Genomic DNA, 15376 nt, shown 5'->3' on the forward strand with positions numbered 1-15376 from the left:
CTACAAGAAATAACTAATAAAACCAGTTCTGGTTTTTGTTTAAACTAAGGAAATTCTGAAGCAATTTTTTTTCCCCAAAGGATTTTAAAAAATGAACACTGCTGGAACAAAGTTGAAGATTGGTAAAAATTTGGAAAGTGAGTGCTTCCCTTTTTTCACTTGGTTTGAAGGGAAGAATAATAGTGTACAACCTGAGGTACTGATCTCATTATATTCATACTTTATGCATGCTAAATGTGAAGCCAATCCCAGAGATCAAAAGTTAGCAGATTATAATTATATTTAAATAAGGCATTACCAGGTGCTCAAAAATATATATTGAATAACTAAAATACAAAATAAGAATAATAAATGACACAAAGGAATGTCTAATATTTCCTTGAATTAAAGTTTTCTACCTTATGAATACATCTACATCCTCTCCTAAAATAATACCCAAAACTATATAATCAACCTAACCCAGATGAATATATACTGTGAAAATATAAGGCTACTGCATTCCATTCAGAAAGCTAATGACTTTTTAACAACTCCTGAACAACAGAAACCATGGTGTTTAAGAAAAAACATTTTCTGCAACTCACTTGGCAGCTTTATGACTTTGGACAAGATATCTAACGTCTTTGAGCCTCAGTTTCCTCATCTGTAAAATGAGGATGATAATATCTTTTGCAAACAGAACTGTAAGAAGATTAAGATAAAATAAATGAGATGTCAAACTAAGATGGTGACATAGTAAAAAAAATTGTATTTTTTACAAAGGGGCCATCAACTACAAGGAGTAACATTTACTGTGCAGTATTAGCCAGGTAAGGTTAGAAATTATCTTGTTCTTGTACAACTCATGGAAAGATTTACTTTTGAACAAAGCTTAATTTATTTTTTGGTCTTATGAATGTCACAGAAGACAGTGACATGAAATTGGTAAAACCAACGTGTTACATTGAGGTTGGAGAATTTATTTCTACAGTCGTGGGAGTAAGTGAAAATGATGTAAATGTGAGAGAAGGAAGAGAACTAGCCACAGAGGGTTGGCTATCTCTAAAGTGATGCTATAAAATAAATAATGCACTTTACCGACAGGCCCATCAAGAAGCTTCCATATGAAAAACTGAAACATGAGGGCATTCCCTGAAATTCTTATTATTAAGGTTTAGAGTCTAAAATTTTATGAAACAATCATTTACCAATTTAAGATGAAACAGAAAACAATTACAAAAGGCTATTTTTGTCTAGATGATTATCATGAATATTAGGCTCCCTAAGGAGTTCTTTATGACATTGGTCTTTATAGCATCATAAATAAAACAGAACACCACCTATGGAGTCCACAGAGATGTGGCACTGAATGGAATATAGAAACCCTACCACAAGTGACAAAAAGAGAAACACACTTCATGACAAATAAATAAAGCTCATGTGTCACAATGAAAGAAACAAACCCAGATAAAGCCAGAGCTCAACTAAGAGCTGAGTGCTATGGAGCAAATGCCACAGCATACACAATCCCATCCCCCAGAAGCCAGTTCCACATTCCAACCTGAGAACCCTCCTGTACACATGCTGTCACAGAGAAAGTAATACCCTGATGGATGCTGTAGGCTGTGATTGGAGATGATGCCAATGGTAGACTTCTTATACACTCTCATGGGAAATGGAGAATTGCCTGGATGAAGTGGCAGAAAGAAATGGGTTATATATTTTTTACACTGGGAATCATAATCCTGGGAAATTAAGAAAAGACCTATGAAAAATGTGGTGACGAGATGATATCATCTTCTTCCAAAAGTCTTTGCTGATACCACAATTCATTTGCCTTTCATTACTTTGCTTCTCCTTACGAATATACATATTTCAAGTAGAAATTAATTCTCCACAAAATCAGTTTTAAGAGAAAAAAATCTGTAACAGCTGCAACTTGCAAAATAAAAATCAAAGAAGGCAGCTGTAATTCTATTGACTCAATAAATTCAACTTTGTGAAACTATGGGTTCAGTCATGCTATTCTTTCAAGGCTTTTTCTTAAATTTTAAAGTGAAAAGATGATGTTCTACCGGTGGTCTGCATATACTACCCGTTATTTTAGATAGTGTCATCTTTCTGTTTTTTGCATAACATTATAATATTTCTGGGGTCAGAATTAAGCTGACAATACTGGCCTGCACATATTAGCTATAGTTGCCTGCACAAAGCAAACATGTGTAGAAATATGTTATGTCTCTAAAGTAACAAATTAAGATTTTAAAATTCATAGGCTATTAAAGTCCTTTTATTTACTAGTCATATTTTGAGGTACATATACTCCTTCTTAGTAACTCAACAGTGCCCCTGTTTTGGAAAGAATATTCAGTCTGTTAATAATATTTCAATGAATCTGGCTTATAAAAACAGAAAACCAATTTATGCTCTGGTTTAACACAGTAAGAAATGAAACCCCTAAAAAGGCAAAGAACATAGATGTCAAATTTCATGTAAAACATTTTGTTAAAAAAACATGAATTTCAGGGTGATAAGCTCTTCTAGATTATGAACACCTCATAAAAATACAAGTATCAAAGAAACTATTTTCCTGAGTAACCTAATTAATTTTTTAAAAAGGGAGCGAATTTTCTGTTTTACATAAAAATAGAGGAATCACATTATTTTTTCATTTAATAACCAATTTTGGATACTTCCCTACGTCTGTGGTTAATGGGACAGAATTCGCACTAATGTAATGTAAATCTTCAGCTACCAGAGACAGACCTATACAGGTCTGCAAAATGGAATCTTTGTCTTTAGCTAACGTGAATTTAGCTAATTAACAAATTACCTGGTTCAAAGGAATCTTTATGGAATTAAGGTGGTGGTAACAATCAAGTTGGCTATTTGGGCTTTAAGCATTTTGATGCGATACAGTGACTACCAGAAAAATGTTACTCAGAAACAGTGTAGTATGAAAATATAGAAATTTCCCCCTAAAACAGCTAACTTTCCCCTTCAGTACCCTCATCCCTTTCAGCCAAATGCGAAGTGCAAGGCAAAATAAATTAAGGCAAAAGGAAAATAAAATAAGAAAAATGGTGAGGGCGAGCATGTTATTGACCATGTAATAAAACACGTGCAAAGTATACCTCAGATACACTATAGGTAGATGAGCACGAGGGAAGCCGAGCCTGGTTTTGCAGTGGGGAAAAGAAAACACTGTTAAAGAGGAAATACTATAGTAAGGGTCTCAGAAGTTTAGACGGCTCTTTCACCAACACATTTGCCAGATAATAAAGTAGCCTTAGAAGCAGACACTTGAGTTTGAAATGTCAAGGTTCAAGCTATTTGAGAACCTCATGATAAAAAAAATATCCGGCTTATTAAAAAAAAAAAAAATCCATGACGGAGATGACTCCCTCTGATCAGAATGTGGTATGATCTTGCTGAAAAGATGCTCATTTAAGGTTAATAGAAAAGCAGAATGCTAGTCTATGGCATCACACTGATCTTCATTGACTTAACACTAGCAAAGTACATGTGACATCATTTACAGGATGACTCTACTGTACATCTGCCTATTATTCTATAAAGAGGGCACTAAAGCCAGCTCAGTATTACTGAATCCATATATATATATATATATATATATATATATATATATATATATACATACATATATATATGTGTATATATATATCCATAGACACCAAAAAAGATATAAAAACTTAAACACAAAACTCTTCTCCAGGCTTGTCTTTTATCAGAATGTTTCATTGATTTTTTTTATACAGATATTTTATATTTAAAACCATGTTTAATCTTGATAACTTTAAATTGATAATTTTCTGGCCTGTTCTTTCTTTCTAGGTTGTCACACTGCCATGTTCAATTCTAGGGCCTCTTCTTTTATTAGGCTGTCAAAATGTCATGTGAGCTAAATTTTAAGTATGCATTCTCTACTTACAAAATTCTTCATGAAGTTCCAAAATACAAAGTTAGGGTGGGGAAATGAGGGTATAGGACAAAATGGCACAGTGAAGGAATCAGAAATGCCCTTATTATTTGATTTGTTCTTTAATTGTATTTCCAGAACCCAGCACAGCTGAATGTAGTAGGCACTCAATAAGTGTTTATTGAATGAATGTAAAAACTCTTTTTTTCTATCCTTAAAAAAATTGAACCATGTGACATAATATTCAGGAGGCTTTACACTTACCATCACAAAGATTTGTGAGAAAATGTATGACTGCCTCTTAATGGGTTACTTTGAGCTAGTTTCCAAAATATGGTCAATTCTCTACATATTAAGAAATTATACCTTTTTTTCCAAACACATACACATCTGATTGTCTTTAGCAGGATGCCATTTCTAAGAAAACCTTGCGCTGCATGTTTGTTCTGTTTCTGTAACTATACCCATAAAACTGAAAAACTTTATCTTTCAAAACAGTGTCTTGTCTTTTCTCTTCTTTTCTTGTCTTTTTTTTTCCTTCTCAGTTCTTCATTTTCTATTACTAGGGAAATTTACTTGTCAAGGAGATCTTTTATTAGTACCTTATTTTTGTATTATTCAGTTCTGAGAAAGGCAATTCTGCAGTAAGCATTACCTCACAGACTTGCTACTCCCACTCTAAATGTTTTAGGCTATTGTAGGTGATTTTTGTAAGTATTAGATGTGAATTTTGAGTTTGAAGCACAAAATAGATTTCTGTTATTTTCCAGTAGAACGGAAACATCAGAATTATATTAACTTCACATGTTAAGCGAATTCTAATAAAGTTAAAGGTAGCAAAATTTGCCTGTTTTCCACAGAGATAATCTTAAAACTGATTTACTGCCATCTTTACCATTATTGTAGTCTGATCATAAGACATCATCTATCAAGGTACTCAGAATATTACATATTATAAAATAAATGCATATTATTAATATGAGTAAATGCCAAAATGTCCAAAAATGAGGACTTAAAAGGCTCAAATCATATTCTACATACAAAACCAAAAGATACAGAAATTTGCGTAAAAAAGGAGACTATACAAACTGATGTTTACTCATTGAAAAGGTACTGAATGTTTATTAACCTAAGGACTAATGTTCTAGCTGTTCTACTTCACCTCAAAGTTGGCTGATTCAATGCAGATACCGTCTAGATTTTTAAGTGCTGTATATCAAGACAATATGTATTACTTCTTCCTATCTGCGTATCTTTTCCATTTGTACGAAATTTCTTATAGAAGGAGTGATTTTAGGTGAGGTCAAACAGGAAATTCAACAGAAATCAAAAGTTGATCATGGTCTTCAGGGGAACTATCTTTATTTATTGAGAAGTAATGAAGTAATAAGCAGAAAAATGCAATGGATACAGCAAAAATACTTTAAAAACACAATTTTAAAAAAGTTTAAGAGAGCAAAAATGGAATTTATTGTTATACATTAAGGGGTCCCCAAAGAAGATCAATTTACAATCTATACTTTATCCATATGATAGTTTTATATTTGAAGGGTTTAATGGTAATTCTATAGTGAGTTTACTTTGTGTGCATGTGTGCAGGTGTGTGGCATGTAAAGAAAGAGTAGCTAGGAAAAAAAAGGCAATGTAAAAGGGAAGAATAAAAATGTAATGGTAGACTATAGAGGATCAACTCTTAAACACATGCTTCCATGAAGAATAATCTGAAACCATCCCCAAAAAATGAGCTCTCCTTTTCTCAAGCTCTAAAATGAAGATAATTTCATGTAGCCTCTACTATAACCATTTCTTTATCAATGTCATTTTGACACACTAACAAGTTATAGTAGTTCTTGGCAAACTTTTTCTATAAATGGTCAGATAGCAAATATTGTAGGTTTTGCCTGCCATGTGGTCTTTGCTGCAACTGTTCAGCTCTGCTGTTGTACTGCAAAAACCACCAGATTATATGCAAATAAATAAGTGTAGCTGTGTTTCAATAAAACTTTATTTTTGGACACTAAAATTTGAATTTTATATAATTTGCACATGCCACGAAATGTTCTTTTGATTCCCCCACATCATTTAAAAATGTAAAAATCATTACTAGCTGTGGCCCACAGAAGAGAAACGGGGTTTGGTCAAAGGGTCTGCTGACCCGAGTTACAGCATTAATTTGATGAATATAAAAGTGCAAAAAAACCCACCAAAGACAATACATCAAAAATATAAGTGGTGATTGAGAACTAAGGCTGAAATGAAAATACTGATCTTAAAAGATCTATAAAATCAGAACCATCTAATTCATCATTAATATTAGCCCTATTTTATACCAGTCTTATTTTGGCATTCAGGAAATTGCTAAACATTTAAAAACCATATTGAAAAGAAATTGCTTTCTGACTTGATTCAAATATTTTTCTGAAACTTGTTAAAAATATATGTAGTCTTAGTTTAAGTGATAATTCCTCCCTTAACTTCTCCCACTTCAAATAATACCATCTTTTTATTTGTTAGCATAAGTACTTATAATTATCATAATCCTTCTACTTCATCACCTTTCTTTTAAGTTCACTTATGTGCCAATAATCTGTGTTTATAAGTCATCTTCTCTTTTACTGTTTGTGAAGGCCTTTAAAAATTAACACATTTGATTATTTATCTGTATATACTTATAGCTAAAAAAATTTATCATCATATTACATAAACTGAGTGAAAATACAAAATTTGTAGCTGTGAGGTATTTTTACTACTCTCCTTTCTTTCCTTTCTACTTGTCATTATTTCATGAGCATTTATCTATCTCTTTTCCTGAATATTTTAACATTCAAGCTTTCCAGGACTCAATTTTCCTTTACTAATTAACTCCGATTTTGTAAATTTACCTTGATTTATATTATCTAAACAAAGAATTAGCTTGCATTATCTTACCTTGTGTTATCTAGTTTTCAACACTGCTTAAGTTGTTCTTCAATCTTGTGCATTACTTTTAATATTCTTCCTATTAGATTCATGCATTTGATTAAATTTAAAATTATTTTCCTTTATGTGGTTTTATTCTTGTCATTATTCTCAACAGATTATCAGTGTAAGGATTTGTAGTAATTTTTGCAATCATTAAATTAGGAAAACTCGGCTTAGGTACAAAAATGATAATTTTATTATTAATATTACTAAAAACCCACTTGGGGTTCAGAAAACTTCAGCTTTGTACATTGTACAGAAAAAGATGATACATTCTTAATTTATAATTCAACAATAATGCATCTTACTTTTTGCTATAGAAGAGTAAATGTGGATAAATAACTATATAAATAAAATTTAATATCATTGATTATCCATAATAAACAATATGTAGGGCTCTTTCCTCTATAAAAAAGTAATATATTGTATAGATGATACCAATTGAAGCATAAATAATTTAATTAAACCCTTATCCCAAACTTCTCAATGATGTCTTACCTTCTACAAATATTAAATATTTAAGTGGCAACATGGTTTTGAATTTTTCATCTTATTGAAATATTTTGCAATATTTCAATTAATTAAAAGGCACCCATGGATTTGCTCTTGTGAACACCTACAATAAATTTTCACAAAACTGAATGATGACTATATGCCAATTTACCTTATTTTAGAAACAAAATCTGTGTATAGCCTACTGAGAAGAACTTCATTCTGCTTCTAAGCAACATTTTTTAAATATACAAGACATATTTTAAGGCATTCTGGGGCAATAAAAATTAAAGGGGAAGGAGAGAAACTGAACATTCAGCTAAGCATTTGACTTGCATCTTTTCTTAGCTGTACTCTCTAGAGAAGGTATTATTTGCTGATAGTTTTTGTCCTCATACTTTTCTAATTAATAGGCATCTTAGAATGATATATCTCAGTATCAATCTTTTTAGAATAAAAGGTAATCAGAACAAAATGTGACCCTGTGAAATGAAACAAAAGATGAAGATACTGAAATTAGTCATTATGTACTGTACCATATAGTATATGTATAGAAAAAAAAAGAAATTGAAGAGTAGCATGAGATATACTAATTTGCAAAGCACCGAATTTTTAATTTAACTCAAGTCTAACAGTAACTCCCTATCATATTACCTGAGCAAGTCTCAACTTTCTAGTCTTGGTTTGATTGAAAGAAAAATAATATCAATTCTCATGATTGGTTAGGGAAAGTATGGCACTAAATACTTATATTAATTAATATTATCAGAATCTTTTTAATGGTTCTAGAACAATATCCAGGTATGTTTAGACTGATGAAATCATAAAATTCATGCTAATCTTGTTTTTTTTAAAAACGACAGAATAGATTCTGAGGGTGATTACGGATGATCATTTAAATTCTCTAAGAATATGCACAGAAAAGAAGGGCTGACTCAAAAGAAAATAGAAAAATGAGACACCTGTTATATTTTCCTTCTCTGTTTAGCTATTAGAATTTAATGTTCGATTAATAAAACAACTTTTGACTCTAGTAATCAGAAATTTAATATAGACATATACATAATTATGTATATAATTAAAAACAAGCTGAGAAACCAGAGAATTATCATATCAGTATTATTTTTTACTCTACCCTTTGTAACAAAACCATTATAGCAATATGAATTGAACGTATGGCAATAACCTTGGGAGAAGTAAATCAGGGCTAGGATTCATAGGGACTTTTAAAAAAGGCTCAGGAATGGAAGGTCGGGGCTAAATAGAGCCAGAAATTATTTATTATAATAATTTAACTTCTCTTCTGCCATATTTATGCCATCTTAGAGATTTATTTCCATTTATCTTGAAAAGATATACTCAGTAGAAAGACCAAGTATTCCAAGTCTGAACTATCAAGTCTAACAAAAACTATTTTTGCCTATATGATTATATCATGTATGTACAGTACTGAGTGGCTATATGGTATTGTTCTCCTTCACAGTGTTGTACTGTGTATATTAGCCTTTATCTCAAGTGTCTGAAAGATGTTACATGATGGTGTTTCTGGTGAAGATGCTTACTTTATTTTTAAACAAAAAACGACATAGTTAATCCAAAAGAATCTGAGTTGAGAGAAGTCTATTAATTCAGAAAAAAAAAATGTGTCTACTTGCCAGAGTACCTATGATGACACTCTAACATTGATCATTTTCCTTGACAACTGAAATTGAATCATGAAGGCTCTATCACTTGGATCTAGCCCTTCATTTATTATCCTGCTGACACATCCAACAAGGGGCAGAAGACCCGGTCAATGGAAAAGCTCCAAATGAAGTCTCATGAAAAGATCCTTGGAAAAGAAACACAGATTTTGAAAAGAAAGTTTTTATTTTGTAATGGAGCCAGAATGTTATTAAATCAATCGCAACGTTAGTGTAGTTTAGGGGTCCTCTACTCTGCCAACTTAATCTATGTGAGCATGAAGCTGCAGCTAGAAAAGAAAGAAAAGATATAGGGAGAAAAGAGACAGAAAGTAAAAAATATGGAGATGAGAGGACAAACCAATCAGATTTGGAATTACCAGTCAGCAGAAGTTTAGGAAAAAAAAATCACCAAGTGAAATCGTACATTTACTCTGAGAGAGTATCCTTTCACATTGCCTTCTAGGTGATCTCTGAGCTCCTCCAGCTTTCGATGGAGCTACATGTAAACATCAGAAAATGAATTGAAAAAGCAACTTGTTCTCTTTTCAGTTTTCCTTTTTCCTTTTAAAAATAAGATCATAGCATTATACATTTCTCACTGCCTTTGGCAATCATTTTAACACATCAAAGATCTTTGTATAACAAGAATACATGTTCAACAAACCCGTGACTAGGAAGCTAACATTTTATTTTAATTATTGCATCTTGTCTCCCCAAAGCGTTAGAGAAAATAAACATTATAACTATCTTTATAATCCCCTAGAGATTCACTTTAACATTTTCTATTAGGTAAAAATATGGAGTAAATATATTTAAAAATTATGAAATTTGCCTTTTTTCCCAAACACATTTTGATTTAAGGCTGCATCCATATTAAACTGATTGAACCCTAAAATGTATCTTTTGTTCTTATACATAATGTATGTATACACATAATCATACTGTATATATACTTAAAAACAATAAATGTACAATTATAACTTGAAGTTCTATACACCCAAAAGTTGAACTTAGAGATAAATAAACACACGCGCACTCACACACACAATCCAGTTTATAGCAGATGGTGCTGCAGTTATGGATGCCATTTGATCTTTATTTCACTATCAGTAATTTCCACAAGTTATGTCACTCTGCACGTTTTCGCTTGAATCTGAGTCATAATCCATAGTCTAAACAATAATAGATTTACCTTTCCTTAAAGACACAGGCAAGATATGAAACCTCACAGGTGGACAGTGAGGAATGCTTACTGATATATCATCAGGATACATAAACTAATGTTTTTCTGATTAATTTTGACTTGCCTCTTTTTTGAAATAGGCATATAATCAACACTTCCCATTCCTCCTGATTATCCTTAGTGAAATAACAGTAAAAAAAAAAAAAAAAAAATGCTACCCGGTATATAGCAGTGTTAGAGAACAGAGAGGATGGCTTGTCTGGAATAAAGGACACAAACATACAGACACACCTTCATCCATGTGCACTCATGTGCGTGCACACACACAAAAAACAACAAAAAAGTAAAATTAAGAAGGCAGAAGAGGCAAGGAGAGGAAAGAGTACAGAAATTAGTGCTTCATAAATTGTTAAATGGGAATAAATTGGAAGTGCATAAAATTTTGAAATGATTTAATATTAGGCCTCAAGGTAGTTATTGAATTTGGGGACATTCCAGCGTAGCGAATTATGTCATTTTGATTAATTTAACAGTTACTACTGTTGTAATAACAAGTGGGATTGAGGTATGAGAAGCGGTTAATTTGGGAGGAGAATCGTCTGTGTATTTTAAAAATTCAAATTTTCTAACTTGCATTTATGGTGGCAGCATTAAAAGTTATCAATGGCTATGTCTGTGTTTCTTAAGGGTGATAACTTGTTTATCTTTTTCATGGTGATTAAATGTTAGAGTATCGAGTGCCCACGATATATTGACCCAAGATATTTAACAACTAGTAAATGGGACCATCAGATCAGAAATCTTTAAGTTGTACATTAAGAGATCACTACACAAATGGGCAAACGTTTAGATATATATCGGTCTCTGTTGAGTGTTATATAAATTTTTAACTTTAAAATAATAAAACAAAGGGGAGTAACAGTGCTTAAATACTGTTAGCAATATGTAAGCCCATTATACTAGCATCATATAAAATTCCTTTTTTCTAATTATTAAGATTTTATATATATAAAATACATGTTATTAACTCATAATAATTGTTTTTATGGAATAAACTATAGATAGTAATGACAAACAAAATTTAATTACTTTTTATTAAAAAAACGTAAAAAGGGGAGATAATATGCTGAAAATAAATATTAGTTCTCTGTGTAACAGGACCGTAACACATAGTGACATCAGTCAGAGGAACGGTTTACTATAGAACCCCAAATTATAGGCACCTAAAATAAGGCAGTTGCCCTTTTTGTTTGTGGTGCCATTCAAAGCTAGTTACTCGGCAGCTTGCCTTCAGCTGGTTGCTCTATGTGTAGCTGAAACAAACAAAAAAAAATATGACCCAACAGCCAATAAAAATATTAAAATAAAAAAAATGGGATGGTGAAAAATGGAAAAAGCCCCCTTCCTCCCACCACCCTCCAAAAAGGAAGAAGTGTAGGCTATAGACAAAATCTTGCCAAAAAATGTTAGAAACATATTTACTTTGAGGGATCCAACTCTACTAGCAACTCCTTTGCTTTCATCCGGCCGTCTAATTTGCTACAATGAGGGAAGATGGGTAAAAAAGACAGAATAAAGAAAAAGTGAACTTAAAAATTTTTCTACGCATTAGTAAATAATACATGCAAAAACATCAATTGACTCTTGAGGTATCTCTTACGAGGTCTAGAAGTTAACTAACCCAGAGGCCATTATGACATGCTCTGCAAATATGCTAGTCACTAGAATTCAATCTTTGTCACTATTCCTGAGATGAAGAAATGGGCACTTACTTTCAGTTATCTTGGGGATTTCTGATGAAGCAGAATCTGGAGTAGTGTTACATTTGCATTTGGCTTATGAAAAACAAAGAATTACAAATATTCCTATGCATATAACTTTGTCTCTTTCAGTGGTCTAGTGTCTATTCCATAGTATTATGAGAAAACATCAATGATATGACTAGAAACATGAATGTTCCCCAAGTGGAAAGATCAGTCCTGACAAGCATCATTCTTGATAGGTGACAGAGTGAATCTCCTCTGCTTGCTGATCCAAGCATTGAGGTTGTTCAGCTGTCACTGAGATTCCCAATTAAACAATTGTGCTGCCCAACCAGAAAATTTTAATGCCAGACCAACGTTAGATACAGTCACTCCCTCAAAGCTTTCTGTATTTCAGCTGAATTTTCCTCTTAGGACTGGGGAAAAAGTTAAACTGCTGTTTTAAAAACTTGTTTCATATCACTATATAAATGAGAAAAGGAAGATTCTTAAAATAAGGTGTTTGTTTTATTAGATGAGGGGGAAACTAGAAATTCCTTTGCTTTTTAATAGAGCTGTAACAAGAACGAATATTTTGTCTAAAGAGTAAGAAAAAAAAAGGGGGGGGGGGACAGGAAGGTAACTTCAGACCAAGTGGATTCCTACATGTTCAGGATGACGGTCTCCATTCAGACCAGAGGAGGTCAAGTTGGCTGTGATGCTCCTGCTTGTTGGAGACAGTAGGGAAGTATCAATGTGATGCCATGTTCTGAGTATTCAAGTCCTCAGGAAAAATAAGAAAATCTGACCATGCTACAAAACTATATTTCCTGAAGGCATGCTATAGATTGTCTGTCTTATCCCTTTTAGGACATCTCTGATAACATATGAATGTTGCTTAGAAATGAAAATTGAGAAAACTGAGAAAACTGAATTTTCATTTCGAAAAAAAGCATCTTGGCATATAAAGTGTCAATTTCTGGTTTATGTGATACAAAGTTATTTAATATTTTTTATTAAATTTATTGGGGTGACATTGGTTAGTAAAATTATATAGGTTTCAAATGTAAAATTCTATAATACATCACCTATATCTTGCATCTGTGTTCACCACCCAGAGTCAGTTCTCCTGTCACCATATATATGACCCCCTGTAGCCTCTTCTACCACCCATCTTCCCCCCTTACCCTCTGAAAACCACTAAACTGTTGTCTGTGTCTATGAGTTTCTGTTTGTCTTGTTCGTTTGTTGCTTTCAGTTTTATATCCCATATGAGTGAAATCACCTGGTTCTAGACCTTTTCTGTCTGACTCCTTTCACTTAGCACGATAATCTCAAGATCCATCCATGTCATTACAAATGGCAGTGTTTCATCTTTTCTTATGGCTGAGCAATATTCCATTGTATATGTACCACATCTTTTTTATCTGATATAGTTTTTACTAATTCTTCTGCATTAACTAAATGTTATCAAATGATAATCACCAATTCTCATTCTTCTTAGTCAAACAGAATTCTCAAATTTAGAAACAATGGATACATTAGAATGGCTACCCTCTTAAAGAAAGGGCCTCGGGATAGACAGCGAGTTCCTAATATCTAGTTATTCTCCTGTGCTATTTTCTTTGACATCAGAGAACACCTTTATATCAAAATGTTTCCCATTTTAAATGGAAACTCACAATATCTTGATCACAAAGATAAACTATGTAGTTTCCTCTAAAAAATTTAGCATAATGCTTCATGCTGCTTTCTGAAAACTTTCAGAAACTGTGAAGACGGTCAGAACTGTTATATTGTAACAAGTGAACACTAATTTCTACATTGTCTTTTATTTCTAGAAGGCTTAAAATTACATCAACTCCAATGACATGAGCTTTTTCAAGGCTTCATAGGATGTTAATGACAGATCTAGGAACAACATCCACAGTTCCTGATTTCTAGCTTGAAGTTGTATTCCTATAATGGGCCTGGGAATAAATGGGTTGGACAAAAATTGATGCTTATAAGAGGATGTATATATATATATATACACACACATATATATATACATATCCGTCTATGGAAGAAATTTTATGTTACTATATTTAATTATGTAAAAAAGTTTTCCTAAACCATTTCAGTTCCAAATGTAAGTGAAAGTACAAAAACTTGAAGAATAAATTATAAGAAAAGACAGCCACCATTGAAAAGTAAACATGAAAAATAGACTATAATACTAATTTTAAAAAGATTTTTGGAGCAGATAGCTCATTTGTCAATGCTTGATATCAATTTTATGTACATAAATATGACTTTGTAAATTTGTAACTATCATAAGAGGAAGACTTTAGAAAACCGATATGGTTATCAAAGCCAGAAGTGGTTGTAATGCAAGTGTCATGTGACTTTTTTGGCTTCTGAAATAGGCAATACCTAATACTGAAAACCTACAGAGAGAATTTGAAAAAGATTTGTCTCCTAAATAGTAAAGTCGAACCAATAGATTTTAAAATGTAATGTCCTCATTTATTCTAGCTGACCCTTAATCATCAATTATGATGGAGTAGAACAGAAATTCACAGCTAATACAAATGCCTGCATTATTTTTCTTTGATAAGAACTTAAAAGAAATTTAAAAAATTAGCATTTGAATAAGATGCATTAATTTACTCTTGATGACATTATAAAAGCCTCACATTGTTAGCTAATTTTATACATATTTTTCTGTGAGACTAAATATTCTCTATCAGTAACTAAGAGACGTTAAACTGCAAATGTTTATATTACACATAGGATCACTGCAATATAAATGAAGTTTGAGAATAGGATGTAAAGAATGGTAGGGATTACGAGTTGGTTTAAATTACTAATTTATTTACATATATTGAAAATTAAAAGGTTAGCTGCAAAACAAAAAATGTTATCACTAGTAATTTTTCTACCCTGAAGAAATCCTTTTACAAGTATTTCACTGCGATTGTAAATGATATAAACCAGAGGATCAAAACCATTTCAATCTTCTATTGAGCCTCTCAGCTAGAATATTTAACAAAATATTCATTAAAAATAGTCTGAAAATATTGCATTGTATTATTACTTCTTTTGCTACATTCTGGGAATCTTTCTTCAGGGATTAATTACTGGGCAATCTGTCCTTAGGAATTAATTACCAGGATGTGGCCTGTAGAGCAGTGAAATCATTCCGCTATTTGTATTCACCTTTTTAATAAGAGTTTGGATTCTAGAAATATGCAACAAAAGAGATTGTCTGAAGTTAATACAATATGGGTTGTTGATTCCCTTTGATTTAGCCCAATTCTCTAAAACAGAGCTCACTATAAAATCATTTCCACTGCTAACAAGGTAAAGACTTATCTCATCCCATTCTCCCCTCTCTTGCTAATAATAATTA

The 15376-nt window shown here is 32.1% G+C and overlaps 1 protein-coding gene across 33 annotated transcripts in view; it reads right to left on the reverse strand.

The window, feature by feature from the left end:
- The window catches only part of GPHN (gephyrin), a 428300-nt gene that overhangs the window by 141580 nt on the left and 271344 nt on the right, over positions 1-15376 (reverse strand). For 9 of the 33 annotated variants that reach the window (XM_074327336.1, XM_019733612.2, XM_074327343.1 and 6 more), the window contains one exon: positions 11723-11779. The exons of 6 other annotated variants lie outside the window; for them this stretch is intronic. In XM_074327336.1, coding sequence (XP_074183437.1) covers positions 11723-11779 — 57 coding nt within the window. Of the gene's footprint in view, positions 1-3113; positions 3156-9481; positions 9554-11722; positions 11780-15376 lie in introns of all 33 variants that reach the window. 18 more of the 33 variants (XM_074327335.1, XM_074327330.1, XM_074327333.1 and 15 more) reach the window with 4 other exon arrangements.

This window comes from Rhinolophus sinicus, linkage group LG03 (genome assembly GCF_036562045.2).
Source record: "Rhinolophus sinicus isolate RSC01 linkage group LG03, ASM3656204v1, whole genome shotgun sequence".
Classification (NCBI taxonomy): Eukaryota; Metazoa; Chordata; class Mammalia; order Chiroptera; family Rhinolophidae; genus Rhinolophus; species Rhinolophus sinicus.